Source organism: Poecilia formosa, unplaced genomic scaffold (assembly GCF_000485575.1).
Source record: "Poecilia formosa unplaced genomic scaffold, Poecilia_formosa-5.1.2 Scaffold12, whole genome shotgun sequence".
Lineage (NCBI taxonomy): Eukaryota > Metazoa > Chordata > Actinopteri > Cyprinodontiformes > Poeciliidae > Poecilia > Poecilia formosa.
Genome location: NW_006799951.1, coordinates 169,052 through 184,692, shown reverse-complemented (window position 1 = coordinate 184,692; position 15,641 = coordinate 169,052). Strand labels below are relative to the sequence as shown.

General features: G+C 40.3%; 1 protein-coding gene across 1 annotated transcript; it reads left to right on the top strand.

Moving 5' to 3' along the window:
• The first annotated feature begins 3,116 nt into the window (after window positions 1-3,116).
• Window positions 3,117-12,014, top strand: wnt8b (wingless-type MMTV integration site family, member 8b). The gene is made up of 6 exons (XM_007545233.2): window positions 3,117-3,449; window positions 4,944-4,977; window positions 5,848-5,986; window positions 8,192-8,317; window positions 8,413-8,555; window positions 10,806-12,014. Exons 1-6 carry the CDS (start codon window positions 3,379-3,381, stop codon window positions 11,373-11,375), a joined length of 1,083 nt encoding a protein of 360 aa, XP_007545295.2. The 5' UTR covers window positions 3,117-3,378; the 3' UTR covers window positions 11,376-12,014.
• The last annotated feature ends 3,627 nt before the right edge of the window (window positions 12,015-15,641 follow it).

The window sequence follows — 15,641 nt, the reverse complement described above, 5'->3', positions numbered from 1 at the left end:
CCATCACCTGACCCACATGTTCAATAATTATAATGAATATTTGTTTAAAAACTCATTCAGGTGTGCTCAATTGTCCATAAATTAAGGTAACCATTTCTCAGTGTGGGAGGTGAGGGAGTTTGAATCTGCTTGTCACCTTGCATCAGCTCTGTTTGAGTACTCTCCGGCAACCAAATCCTCTCCAGTTCTGGGTATTTAAGCCTGATTTGCGCAGAGGTGGAAGATAATTCCCCTGCTGGGGTCAGCAAAGAGGCTTTGGTGTTTGCTATCAAGACTGTCCAAACATCTGAAGAATTTTTGATCTTGCTCCATTTGCTTTGGGACTTTCTGGCAAGTGGGCAGTACTGCACAGTCCATCCTCCCTGTGGTGTGAGAAAACAGCCCAGCCTGTTTGCTTTTTGCAACATTTTGGTCTGCCCCTTTGTGTTCGAGTCGCCGTGAACGGCGGCCATCAGCCTGAGTCTCGTCCAAATCCACTGTAAGTGGAGTTACCGCTGCTGACCTCTGTCACCCCGACAGTGACATCAACCCCTCAGCTCATTGGCTGCTGAATGTCAGGCCACTCTTTTCATGCCATGCAATACCACTGACAATTCCCTCTGGCAGACAGTTTCAGAGGGATAGTGGTGAATTTGTGTAAGAAGGCTTGTCGGCTAATACCTGTCGATGTTTATCTTGGTGAGGCCTCTAAATCACAGCAGAATATGAACTGCAGTTTTACAATATAGCTGTAAAATAGAGTCCTGCTACTACCACTAAAAATAATAAACTCAGGCCTTCGAGAAGGTCCTGAGTTTAAATTCTGGTGTGAGATTTTTCTACATGGAGTTTTTATCTTCTCCCTGTGCGTGCAAGGGCTCACTCTGGATCCTCCCGCAGTACAAAAATGTGACTGTTAGGTTAGTTGGTCTGCATAAATTGTACTTTGGTGCGAGTGTGTGCGTTGTTGTCTGTCCCGTGTGTCTCTATGTTGCCCTGTGATTGACTGGCAACGTGTCCGGCATGTACCCTGCCTCTCACTCAGTAACCTCTGGAAATAGGCACCAGCTCCCCTTACAGCCCTGCAAGCACAAGCATGTTTAGATAATGGATGAATGGATACACGATTATTATTGTTCCATTCATCCAGGGGTTTGAGCGGGGCTGGTGCTTATCTCCTGTGGTCATCAGGACCGGTCATCTGTCCATCACAGAGCAAATAAGAACAATTATAATCAAAGTCATGTTGTTGATTATTTATTCAGTAGAGGGGAAATTTTTTTATTTTTAATTTTTATTTTTGCTAAAAATACCAGTGCAAAAGTAAGTGGCATCCCTAAGAATTCACACAGAATAAGCGTGTTTTCTTAAATTGTGTAGAGTAGTCTGTAAACTTTTACTGGTAACATATGTCTTCTCTTTTTCCAGAGTGTAAATATGATGTGACACAGAGGCGTTTTGTTTTATCTATTCTTCAAAATGGAAAAGAGAAAAGATCAATAGATCCTTCCCTAAACTTTGTCCTTATCCAAGGTCAGTGAATTCAACATTTTTAAACATCTGGAACTGTGGCAGAGAAGACTATAGTGAGGATCCGCGTTTAATAAGAATCAAATATTCTTACTTGTTTACTGTTTGTTTTCTTTTTTTGTTCACTTATGTTAAAGTACAAATATGAGACTCTGTAAGTAAGACACAAAAAAGAAATGGAAAATAATAAAAACTGAAACTTTATCCAAGAAAATAGATCTTTTTTGAAAATTGCTTGTACTGATTTAATATTAAAGTGAAACTAATGTTGATTTTCAAGAGATAATTTGTTAGCTATCCTATCAGTTCACTATCTATTATGGTTCATCACAACTTCAGATATTTGTGAGTGTAAAAATTGAAAGAATGTGTGAAAAAAATAATAACAACAACAGTAAGAAAAACACATGGACCCATCCGGAAACGAATTGGCCTATTGGTGTCTGCAAATAACATTAAAAATGGTTTATTGAACATCTTGTTTATTCGTTCTGCTGCATCGCCATGTTTTCCATAAACTTTGCGCCTCAGCACACTCACCTTCCCTTTGAAGCACTGCCTTAGCATCTAAAACACTCTTCTGTGACTGTCAGGCAGCTGAGATGATCTTTGACCTTTTACTATTTTAATACACATTCCTAATACATGATGTCTTTTTGCCATTTGAGAAATTTGACAGATAACGTTTAGAAATTATTTATAAGGCTTTTTTTTTCCATCAAAGACCGCAGAGGTCTTTCTTATTTTCTCTCATCTTGCTGATCGTCTCTTCTTAAACCTTAATCCACAAACATCACCTAGAAATCCCCCATCACCACCTTCCAAATAACCTTTTTCTCTCTCTCTTTCTCTGTCTCTCTCTCTCTAATCCTAATTTGCACACAAGAAGTTTGCAAAAGGCCAGCCTGGGCCGAAAGGAAAGAGACCTGGGGGTCAGACGAGGTTATTGGGGAATAACCCTTCATCCAGTCAGGAAAGGATCGTCTGGGTTAGTGATGGAAGTGGTTCCATATCTGATCATAGCCCGAACTTCGCTCTGTCCTACTTCACTTTTTTACGAGAGCGCTCAAAAGAGGCGCTTTAATACATTTCAATAAACTTTATTTAAAAACAAAAACAAAAAAACACTCTCAATGTAGGTTTAATTACAAAAGGGTAACAATTTTATGTATTTGTCTTTATAAACCGCTTGCTTGCCTCGTGGCAGGACGCAAGAAACCATCCGCTCAGGTGCTGTCTGACGCGTAAATATGCGTAAATATGCGTAAATATTTATTTATTTATTTTTATTTATTTTTTTTTACACGTTTTCGGAAGTTTATTTCAAGATATAAAATACCTTCTTGCAAATTTGTGTGAGTAATAGCCCCTGAGTTTCGGGGCGATACGCCCTGATTTAATCACCTTTGCTAAACTTCAAATGACTTCCTAATTACAAATTTAGAGGCCTCATCATTTCCTTTTCGCTGTCATCTACTAATCCTAGCAATCAGCTCTGCGATAGATATCTTAGGTAAACTTTAATTTTTCATGAGCAGAATTTCGCAGGGATCAGTGTTGCACTTTTCCTATAGGATTAAACTGACCTTCCTCTGCTGCTGAATGGAGGCAGGGGAGCCATCGTTGCCCGGCCCTGAAGGCCCAGGGTGCCCTTTTGATCACTTCAGTCTCTCCTCGGTGCAATACCTCTGATTGGCCAGGGAACTAAGAAGGGGGGAAAATCTTTAATTAAGCAGATAATCTCTTGTTGGGACGAGAGGGCTCCATTTCAGAGCCCCCTCCTTGAATCCCGATAGCTCCTTGTGGAGTTCCGTGCGCTCAGTCTCCCGCATCCCTCCTTCTGTCCGCAGCTGTGCCTCACCTGTCAGGATGTTCGTCCACTGGGAGGTTTTCTTCTACGTTTTTATCCTATTGACTCACATGAGGTCGTACTGCTGCTGGTAAGTTTATTTTACTGTGTAATATTATTATGTCCCCCCCCCCCCCCATCCAAATATTCATTTCCATTTAGTGTACTGGAGACATATATGGGTTTTGGATGCCAAAATGACGGAAATTAGATAAAATCATCGATTTATTTAACACGTTTCAATTTCTCAATGGAGCAAGTCCCATAAAGACTAAACACATTGTTTTGGGGTTTGCCAGATTGTAGAATAGGGCATAAAGAAAAAAAAAACAAAAAAACGACAGAGGTCTATATATACTACATAGTTTGTCTACTTTGTAGCTTTTCAGAAACATTATGAGCTAAAATATAATGATGTAATATTGGTTGATCTAGACAAATAAATATTAAGAAGCATATTTTGATTGGTACCTTACATCTGCGATTGCTAATAATTTAGTCCAGGTTGAATAATTTCAGGTCCTGTGCTTTTTGCACTTGCCTCAATCTAATTTGGCCTTAATGCCAAGAAGGCATGACTTCTTTTTATTAGATTTCACAAATAGAATAAAAGTTTCAAACTGATTTTGTGACCTCAAAATCCCTGAAAGAATCTCTGTTTGGTGTTGAGTAATCAGTCTAAGGTCTGACCAGTAAAAGTACTGAAGACTTTAAAGCAGAAATAAAATTCAGTCCAGGCTCCTTAAAAAAAATAAATACAAATTTAATTATTCATTTAATTTCACACAGAATTATAAGCTTCTCACATACCAGCTGCAGTGATAATAAGCAACAAGTCAATTAAATAGAGGCACAAATGAAAAGTAACTTTCACCTCTTCCATTTCAAATTTTTGTACCTCTTGGCGACTCAAGCTTGTGCTGCCCTGAGCGGGAAGCCATGTTCCTGGAACTTAGGATCAAAAACCTTTCCAGTTTTTGATCCTATTTATGCTCCGTAGGATTTGATGAAGTTGTTCCAGAAACAGTTTGGATTTCGGAAAGTTATATCACCCACATCAAAGCTACTTCTGTTGTTAGTGTTGCTTTCTATGTAGCTGATTCTGATTATTTTAATTATATACAAATTATATGTGAACATATGTAAGGATATATTCTTCGTCTAGTCCAATGCAATGGCATTTGATGCTGTGTAAATAATACATCAAAGTATTTTGTATATAAAACCAACAAAATCTATAGATTTATACTCCATTTGGCCATAGTTCAGCTGATCTGTGACCTCTTCAACTCACATTTATGAGTATTAGAAATCCATTTATTTGCAGCTATGAAATATAATTGAGATTTCAAGCCATTATGAATACCTAATAAAAAAATATTCAATTAAATCGAAACGTCGCCTTTCTCTAAGCGCTTCCTGGAATCATCTGAGTTCATTGCTCAGTGCTGTTCACCAGGATTTGGATGCCCACATGGTGTCACAGTTTCACGTGTCCTGAAACACACTAATGAGAGATGTTAGTGGAGGATTTTGCGGTGGACACTGGGCTTTTCCGACTGAAATAAGCTGTCTCCTTTTCCAGGTCAGTGAATAATTTCCTGATGACCGGACCTAAGGTAAGCCTGGCTTCTTTTGATCTTCCCCTCCTCTTTTTTTCTCTGGAGAAAGAGGGAGTTAAACCTCGCTCCTTGTGTATTGACAATCTCTGGCTACCTGTCTGTTTGCAACAAAAGCTCCAAATCAGTGATATTCTAGGCCTTTTGTGATTTTTTTTCCTCCCCTCTTGGTACACTTGACCTTATTCAGAAGCGCTGTGCATGTCCGAGGGCTGAGTGTGTTAAGAAGCGAGAGCAGGCAGCGCTGTTGTGGGTGGTCATCATTAGCGAGCCGGATCCCTGTGAAAGAGGTGGTACTCCATCTCCCTGAAGGCCACTTGAGACATATTAGTTATATTATCATTCATGCAGTCTGAACAGACTCTGGAGCAGCAGGCGAAAGCCAAGCACAGAGTGCAGGGCTCTGACAAAACTCATCAGATCATAGTAGAAAGATTTTTGTGTTTGTCATATTTTTTTCTCTCTCTCTCTGTCTCTTCTAGTTTTATTCTTTATTCTATAAATTTTTTTTCCTGAAAGCAAGGGTGTTGCTTCTAATTTTGTCTTCACAACATGTGACTTAGCTTAAATATTTTATCCAAGATCTGATTTGAACTGCTAATTATTTTCTCTAAGGCAAAAGAATGAAAATGTAATCAGAAACGTATCTGACCTCATTAAAATTGCAAATCTAACTGTACTATGCTGTATATGACGTATGATCCAAAAGCAGAAAGCCATAAAGTAATTCCTCCTTAAGGAGAGCACTTCTGTTCTTCACAAGCATTAAGTTTATCAGGTTCCTTAAAACTGCTCCATTGGGGGGATTTTTCTGCATCATTTACTTGTGCTGTTATTATTTGGGTGCAATATGTCATGTCTGTGCTGCAGGCCTACCTAATCTACTCGAGCAGCGTGGCAGCAGGGGCTCAGAGTGGCATTGAGGAATGCAAATACCAGTTCGCATGGGACCGCTGGAACTGCCCTGAGAGAGCTCTCCAGCTGTCCACACACAGCAGCCTGCGCAGCGGTGAGTGCCCACAGACACTTTGGAAACTTTTAAGACCAGCTCCAGTGTCTCTGTGGAGCAAGGAAAATGGTGTGACTGTATTTGTGTGTGTGTTTTTTTTAATGATTGTATGGTGTGGTTGTTGTATTTTCTGTTATTAAAATATTTTTTTTCTTGATGTATTGAGAATTTGAAAAACACATAGTCATGTGTGTTCACTTATCTGAACTCTGTTTCTGAATACCTTCACAGACACGTGTTGAACAGATTGTAGAAAGGTTACCAACAGTAGAATTGCACCAAATACCCAAAGTTGTAATAAATACTGACAGTACACGGTTTCAATTTAGTTAGTTTTTTTTTTTTTGGGAAAAACTTAAAGAGAAAATAATATTTTAAAGACATAAAACCTATAATTATGAAAAGTCTGAAACAGAAAAAGCCTCTAAAAACAGGAAGTAAGTTCTGTACAAGGATTAGACTACGTGTCATTTAGATCCAATGTCCAATGGACTGTTGTACATATTTTCCTGAAATATGTTGAATGTGCGAGACACAATATAAAAGGATGGAGTGAGCACTTAAAGCACAAAGATCTTGCATACAGGAAATGTGGCAAAGCTAAGACAGCTAGCTTGAGCAGAGAGTAAACCAGACCACTGACAGCTATTGTTAAAAGCATAAGGTTTATCAGGAAAAGAAATCATTTGCTTTACAGCTGTTTTTACATTTTATGTAACCTACGTCATTACAAAACACCTGCTGATGTGCAGAGATCACATTAAAACAATAGCTGCTGTTGTTTAGCTTAGCTTCTTAGCTTCTACATCTATTTTTTTTCTCTCCACATCTGAGATAGGTGAACTAGAGTGCTGGACTGCAGTCTAATTTTATGCCAGTATTTCAACATTTCTTTTGCCCGTCACATGTGTAGCATTATACTGAAGTCTTTTTTGGGTCCTAACAGCTTGTTGTAGTAAAACTAACTGTAGACAGATCTACTGAGTTTGAGTGACTTACGTTAATAACATTGAGACAGTTTTATTACTGTAGCTCAACCCTCCAGAGTAAAACATGGTTTGATTATGTGGTGACAAACTACGGTTCCCAGCATGGTTGGACCGAAGCTGAACCGTTGATGTGTGTTCATGTGACCGAGCCGAACTCTTGTGAAACCCCTTCGGCTACAGTGTGGTACTTTATCATATGGGTGGTTTACCCCTGTACGATAAACACAGTGATCATGGCAGAGAAGGATTGACTATTGCGAGTTTACAGGTTCAGGTGAGGAGGAAATAATGATTGACTTGCTACAATGTCTTTGCAGCAAGTCAGTTGTTTGTCTGCTGTACTGGACCAGAACCGAGCAAGACGTTTCGCATGGAGAGGGTAGGGAAAGGTTCGCCAGAAGTGTTGTAGCAAGAAGTGGCAGATGACGTGGCTGAGAACAAAACGATATGGTCTTTGTCACGCAAACTCGCCAGTTCGGTAATCTGCTGACGACGTTGTTAGTGGAGTTTGTATGCCTGGGTAAAAGAGAAAAACAATGCTGCTAGAGCAGAAATTATATTTATCAGAATGTTTGTGTGTCAAATGACAATTTTTGTCAAACGCAGTAATTTCTCACAATGATTACTTATGGACTCACCACAGAACACTTTCCAAATCTCAGTAAAGGTTTCCTGTTTGCTAGGTATCTTTCTAAGGACATATTTCTACTCATTGCTTTCTCAAGATATAAGGCTTCACATTTCGATCTCATATTAGAGCTGGACACTCAGTTATGACTATTAAATGTAGGCATTGTGTTCTGCAGTAATGCTCAGGTTTGAAATCCCAAACCTGGGCATTGTCCTTCTCAGGCTACTCTTGACTGTATTCTTGTGTTTCTCAATTTTAATTTTAATTTCAATCAAATAACAGTATATTTTTCATCAATAGGAAATTATAAACAGGATGTAAGATGAAGCTTAAGGATATCCTTTTGAGTTTAGTTCACCTCTCTTTCACATTTTGTGACTTATAAATGACACATAGCAGCGACAACAACTAAAATCTAACATAATTTCAACCACTTTTTGCTTAGTCGCTACAAGAATGGCTGAAAAATTAGAGTAATCACATCATAACATAAACTATATAATTTCTGACAAATGAAATATGTGGCAGAAATGCCATTGATGACACTGTAGGAGGCAATTTTCAAAGAGCTTTTTCTGCTGACAGCAAATCGAGAGACTGCATTCGTCCATGCCATCAGCTCTGCTGGGGTTATGTACACCCTGACCAGAAACTGCAGTCTCGGAGACTTTGACAACTGTGGCTGTGACGACAGCAGGAATGGACAAAGAGGTCAGAGACTGATAAACGTATACATTAGCTTGAAGAAGATTTGTGCAACTTAAACTAACAGTGATTGATATTGTTATTTTTTTTTTTCACCTCAGGAGGTCATGGCTGGCTCTGGGGCGGATGCAGCGATAACGTCAGCTTCGGCGAGACCATCTCCAAACAGTTTGTGGACGCGTTGGAGACTGGACAGGATGCTCGGGCGGCCATGAATCTTCACAATAACGAAGCTGGGCGGAAGGTAGACCTCCGTATTCACTCCATCAGTTTAAAAATGAAGGATGTGCCCACAGCTGGGATGCTGAGTGAGCCTTAATCCGAACCAGGTTGCAAACTGCGTGGTAACCTGGTTGAAATTTTGCGGATCTCTTATGGCACTCCAACAGCACGCACAGTGTAAAGCGTCCTTTCAATCATTTTTTTTTTCATCCCTTCTCAGCGTTACACTGAGTGTGCCACCCAAGCATCCCTTTCAGATCTCTATAAGTGAGGTGCCACTCGTCCCCAATAATAACAGTGTGTTCGCTGTACCAGATGGGCCTATTTACCAGTCCTGAATGCACTTTATGACAATACCTCAGCTCAAGAATCTCAGGATGGCTGGTGGAAGCTTAATTGGAGATCCTGTGGAGCCAGACATTGCAAAGCATTCTGTATTATCCCACTTCCTTAAAATAAGTGTTTTAGTTTTTATTCTTGCAATAAGGATCCCACATTTATGTTGGTCTTTGTCTGGCCCCGAGGGAGCCTGAGGGGACCACAGGCGTGCAGCTGAAGTGCTCTTTGTTTATGGTGCCTTTGCTCCCCCCTGTCGGGCCCTGGGATCCTTATGGCACCTGGAGCATCATTGTAACAGAAAAAAATGGGGACAGAAAGAGAGAAAAAAACTCCTTTTTTTTATTTCTCAACTCAATGGGTCTCTCCGCTGGGTCCCCACTCACAGGAAAACATGTTGACAAGGAACATGCTAAATAAATAGTCCTATTTATTCTAGGAGGGACAATGGGACTCGATGTGAAACTTTGATTCAGCCTCACCTCGGTGTAGAGTTCATCACCTCTGCACGAAAAGAAAGCGGCCTTCCTTTTTAGCAGACATCTGTTTTGTATCGGGTAAAGTCAGGAGACACAGAGGATGACAAAGACACTTAGTTCATAAAGCTTTCACTCATGTCGGAATCTTTAACAATACAGTTTAGTTAATTTGACAAGACATCAATCAACAGACTCGAGTAATTCCAGACTCACTTGTATGCTTTACCTTCGTCCGCATGTAGACGTCACACTGAGGTATGAATCTGTACAGTACCTTCCAAAATGTATTCCTCGTTGTCTGATGACAAAATTCGATTGACTTAATCAGAATTTCTCTTAATCAGTGTGACATTTTTCATTGAAAAATAATGAAAAATACAAAAATCTGAAAAAAAAAGTGTTATTAATTTGTATTCACCCCCTCTGAGTCAATAATTTGTAGAAACAACTTCCTCCTCAATTATGGATTCAAATCTTTTAGGGAATATATGTACACTGAAACTCTTGCCCATTCTGCTTTCAAATAAATCTTAATATCAAGCACGTTGGACTGACAGCATCTGTGAACATCAGCTTACAAGTCTCGGATTTTGAACTGGACTTGAACTGGACCGCTGTAGCACACGAATATACTTTGATTGAAACCAGTTTATCTCCTTATTGCTTTTTTCCCCCACCTGCTCTTCAGATCTCTACTCTACTCCTTACCCACTCTAATGTTTCCAATTTTAGAAACATGATGGCAGTGGATTGAACACTGGGATAACAGTGACGTATCCCAAGCTTTGTGTGTTGTTCCATAAGATAACATTTCTCCACAGCCTGTCTGCTGTGTGTTCACTGAGGTTCAAAACTTCTGTAGCCTTAACAGTACAGCTATATCTTCACTGAGATTAAATTACACACAAGTGGACTGTAGTCAGTAATTACATGACCTCTCCAGGTGTTTAGTTGCACTGAATTTTGTTTAAAAGTATCCGATTAGAGGGGGCTGAATGTTAAGTGAATGATACTTAATTTTTACTTGAAAAATATATTAAAACTATGCATTCTTGTCCCATCGTTTCACTTTATGCACTAGTTAGTGTTGGTCTATCACAGTGAATTTCAATAAAAATATTTGGAAGTTTATGGTTGTGAAATGGTAAAATGTGAAAAGGTTCAAAGGGCAGGAATACTTTTACAAGCCGCTTGACCTTTATAAAAAGAATCACATGTAAATCCTTGTTACATGTGAGACACTGTTACTCATAAAGTTAGAATAAATTAGTATGACTCACGTCATGAAAGTGTATATCTTCTTAATTTTCATGTAAGTTTCTTCTGAACATCTCACAAACCTCAATAAAAATAAGTTTTTAACAAAATTATTTCATCTTTATGGGGAAGTGTCTTGTGTAAAAGTGAACCTGAGGCGCGTCGTCCTGAAGTTAATGTTTTCTTGACGCTGTTTACAGGCTGTTAAGGGGACCATGCAGAAGACGTGCAAGTGCCACGGTGTTTCAGGAAGCTGCACCACTCAGACCTGCTGGCTGCAGCTGCCGGAGTTCAGGGAAGTGGGGAACTACTTGAAGGAGAAGTACCACCGGGCCCTGAAGGTGGATCTCCTCCGGGGAGCAGGAAACAGCGCGGCCAGTCGCGGCGCCATTGCAGAGACCTTCAACTCCATCTCCCGCAAGGAGCTGGTCCACCTCGAAGACTCGCCCGACTACTGCCTGGAGAACCGCACCCTGGGCCTGCCTGGCACGGAGGGCCGCGAATGCCTGAAGAAAGGCAAGAACCTGAACAAGTGGGAGAAGCGGAGCTGCAAGAGGCTGTGCGGAGAGTGCGGGCTGGCTGTGGAAGAGCGCAAAGCCGAGATGGTGTCGAGCTGCAACTGCAAGTTCCATTGGTGCTGTGTGGTGAAGTGCGAGCAGTGCAGAAAGACGGTGACCAAGTACTTTTGTGTGAAGAAGGGAAGTCAGAGGGGCAGGAATGAGAGCGCCGCCATCCGCCGAAAGAACCTGAGGCTGAGGAAAAAGCACTGAGCGTCCCCGTCACTCCTCCACATGCAGCCATGTTTTCCTGTTTCTGCAGCTCAATCAAACACCTGGACTCTGCAGATGACGTGTTCTGGACAAAACCTTCACATTTTATCTTCACATTAAATATTTCTCACAAACGAGCACAGAGTCTCATGACAAAACAGTCAACTTTGTAGATTTTTCCTTCTTTCTTTTTTTTTTTTTAGCATAAATGTATTTAAGATATATTTTTATATTTTTTACCACATTTTGAAAAGTGACATGGCATTGAAACGGTTCTCACTGACGTTAAAATTCTTCACATTATTTATTCTTGTACTTATACAAAAAAAAACAACATTTGATAGATAATCTGGTGCAACACTTGTTCTTAAACTTCTCACAGTAATCTGTTTTTTTATTTTTGCGAGAATGCTCGCTACGGTTTTAGTTTGTATTTCTGTTTCCCCCCCCCATCATCTGGCTCACCCCTACTTTGCGCTCTTGATGTATAACTGTACATAAAATGAAGCACTTTGTACTGTATATTGTTAATTTATTGCACAGCATTTTTTTTTCTAGTTTTGCTTTAGTGTCCTTTTTTCATTCTCTCTCCATTAAAATGTAATGAAAGAATAATAAATCCTTTAATCGTGCATATAATTCAGGCTGAAGAAAGTGCTCATCCTTCTTTAACATACTCATTGTGACATGAATACTTCATGGTTCGGAGCAAACAGACCCACTTTTTCACTCTGCTTCCACTGTGGTGGACCGAAGAGAAAAGAAAGCCGTCGAGCGAACTCTCCTTCATTCACGCCTTTCTCAATTACACCCCAACAAATACCTCCCGTTCTCTCCTTCATCATGGTAATCCTCGCTGAGCGCTTGGAAGTTTCTTCACTGTTTAATACTAGTTTAATTAACTTTGTCCAGACAGAGCAGGGTCGTGGGGGAGGAGGGCATGAAGCAAGTTGCCCCTAAAAAAAAAATCATTCTGCCTCTAATTTTGTATGCTAATCTCCTTTTTCACGCTGCGCCTCCTCAGGAGTGGGGGGGAGGGGGGAAGAAATGTTGGGAAAACTTTGGGTCTGCCTGTGCAAAGGCTTCCTGTGGCTGTTTTCTTTCTGGGCCCACCTATTTGGATCCTTTCACTCCTCTAGGGCCTTCCTTTGCTCAATTTAACAATGAATGCAGAGCTAATCAGCTCTCTCGGAAATGCACCACTGTCGAAGAAGGTAATCCCTTCTTCTGTCCTCTCAATGGGCCGTCGCCTCCTAAAGAACTTTGGGAAAAGGCTTTGCACAGATTCACACTGTTCCCTCAAAAAAAGTTAGTTCAAGTATTGTGCCCAAACAAGTGAGTTTTATAAACACATGCTTGCCAGGACACTCACCCCACCTGCGAGTAAGAAGTGCCAGCCCAGGCAGACCTGCACATGGCAGCCAAAGCTGAGACCCTTCAGATAAGAAGGGGGCATGAAAGGGGAGATTAGAGGTCCCATTGAGAGGAGGGCGTTCATTTCTGCACCTTCCTCCTTTTACACAACCAAGTGTCAAGGAAACACCTTGTTGACATCTTATTTACCAAATAATGATCATAATTGGAACTCGTCTTTCCTCTGACGACCCCTGTGGGCCGGCTGGATTGCTCTGCCAGGGAAACAACAAAGGAACCATGTGGAACGTCAAAAAAACAAAAAACACACAAAAAAAACTGTTGTGTAAGGGAGGACAGAAAAGGAGCCAAAACGTCCTTCAGTGCCACGAAAAGCATTGTGCAACTAATGTTAGGTCAGACATTTTAGATCAAACTTGTCAAAGTTTTGCACGTCCTCTGTGTTGTAACAGTATAGCGATGCTGAAAAATATTTGATCCCCACAAGATTTATTTTGTTCTTGGTTTTTGTCGTTAGCAAATGTTTCTTCAGCGTACTGACTTTAATAGATGACAAAGAGTAAATACAAAAATTTAAATTTCATTTAAACGCTTGTCTAAAATAATCTTGCCCTCTATAAAAAAAACCCCTAATAACATCTTGTGCCATACAGTTGACAGCAACATTTTACATCAAATATTTGCAATAACCGATAAAAAGTCTATTACATCCCTGGAGAAGAGGCGATTACTTCTTTTGTGTTTTGGATAGCTTCTTCTCATAATATATTAAATTATAATTTGAGAACTGCAATTTTGAAATTTGCCAATAATTGAAAGAAAATGTGAGTGAAACCGATTTTACCCAGTGAGTTGACATGTAAACTGTATCCTACTAATTTGTATCAAAAACCTGCTGGTTCGTTTGTGTCTATAACACACAACACTTTTATAGATTCATGTAAAGAGAACAAACTGTGTTAGTGGCAGATTGTAGTTGACAAAAGGTCAAGTTATCAGTAGACCAGATATCAGCTCATGCTAAATAAACTTTGAAATACCTTCAGAAAACCTGAGGAATGTATAAAACATGATCTTGCTTAAACATTCCAATAAAGCCTCCTTCATGGGAAGTGAAATATATAAAAAATTAGAATCTTAAGGCTTGTCCACATAACAGTATATCTGACATAATTTTGCTTTAAGCTTCTGGAAAATGAGTATTAATATCACCTGTCAGTGCTGAAAACATTTGTTGGCTTTTATCTGAGATGAAAAGGGGGCCATAATCCTACCGTTACAGGTAAGATACACTAGCCACGAGTCTTTCTTTTCTAGTTTTTTATAGAGCTCTCTTCTCAGTTTTGTGTGGTAAACAAGTTGGCTGAACATGTGAAACGGCACACAACGCCAATCATGACTCAAACGCACAATCTACCCCCATGCAGAGAGTGACACGACCTCTGACCATGGGGCCAAAACTTCCGTCTACCAGGCCGACTCTGCCATGTCCAATCTGTGATGACACGTTAGTGCAAGGTGATGGGAGGAGAGGTGACAAAACCAGAGGAACGCCGGGAATTCAGGCGGATGAACGTGCTAACAGATTTGAGTTGCAATTTTAGCTTAACACGCAAAGAAATAACAGATGTTAGGTTATTGTCCTACATAGTTCGGAATATCTTAGTGACACCATAAAATATCAAATGTTTGGTTTCATTTCTATGAATAAGGTCACACTAAAAAAAGACAGAACTTTGAATCTGGAACTTATATCTTTCAGCTAACGGGTGATATTTTGTGTGCTTGAAGCTGGAAGAAACACTCATAATCCCTCTCAGAATCCTTGACTAATGGGATTTTTGACTTGGAGGTTTCAGACCCACAACACCTAAAGGGGGCGAGGGTCAGAGTGAATGTGAGAGAAAGCAGATGAGTGCAGATGAAAAGGCAACTGAACAACAAGCAACAAGCTACGGAATTCTGAAAAAGTTGGGTGTCGCTTCTGTTTTTCCGTTTATGTGACTTTGTGAAATTCCATCATTAATAATGAAAAGCGTTTGGTTTTCATCAGTCGCATAATGCCGCTATGGAGCATTCAGTGGCTCTCAAAGAGATGCTGTTTCGGCAGATGGAAAAGGGACGGCAGAGGTACATAGGTGTATTGGAATCTGCAGAAACGAGATCTAAGCTCCTTGAGGCTCGCTGGGGAGTCCTACCTCCTAGTTACTGGTATCTCCAAAGAATGGGGGCGAGAGGTGAGGGTGAAGAGGATCAGCTCTGCTCAGGTCAGTTCACTGATCTGCACAGGAAACACTGGGCATGGGAACCCAACAGGGAGCCTCACCCGGTGCCTGCAATTTAAATCTGCCCCTAAGTCCTTATTTAAGAGAAAACACACATGACCTGACAGGAAATGCTGCTGAATCACCAAACTGAAATGGGGGCATGCTTATTCCATTCCCTAAAGGTCAAAACTGCAAAATGGCAATGATCATTTTGACTGAAGTGAAGCGTCACGTCTACATTAAAGCCAGGGTGATATTTAAAGCAGGTCTTTGTCAGTTAATCAGTGCACAGGAGCAAGGTACACAGCGTACTCCTCTGTGACCTCATGAACAGTGATTGAACAGCAATGCCAGGGCTGTGATGACCACGAATAAATATTAGTTCAGAATTTCAACGTTGTTTGCTTGGTTTTTGTTATCCAAACATTTTTGTCCAGAAATAGACGAGCCGGGTTGCAACCTACCATTCGAAATAATTAGGACAAGATAACGTGCTGTCTCATGTGATGCAACGCCATAATTTTATTACCTTATGTCCTGCTGGATCAATTAAAATGAGTGTTGGCGGGTTTGTGCTCCTGCAAAATTGTCAAGGTAAAATATTGTTTTTTTTTTATCCTTAAAA

Excerpts from the sequence above, each read along its gene's own strand:
- wnt8b (XM_007545233.2), top strand. The coding sequence starts at position 3,379 with ATGTTCGTCCACTGGGAGGTTTTCTTCTACGTTTTTATCCTATTGACT. Across the intron at positions 5,987-8,191 it reads ACACAGCAGCCTGCGCAGCG|CAAATCGAGAGACTGCATTC; the intron begins GTGAGTGCCCAC and ends TTCTGCTGACAG. Across the intron at positions 8,556-10,805 it reads ATAACGAAGCTGGGCGGAAG|GCTGTTAAGGGGACCATGCA; the intron begins GTAGACCTCCGT and ends CGCTGTTTACAG.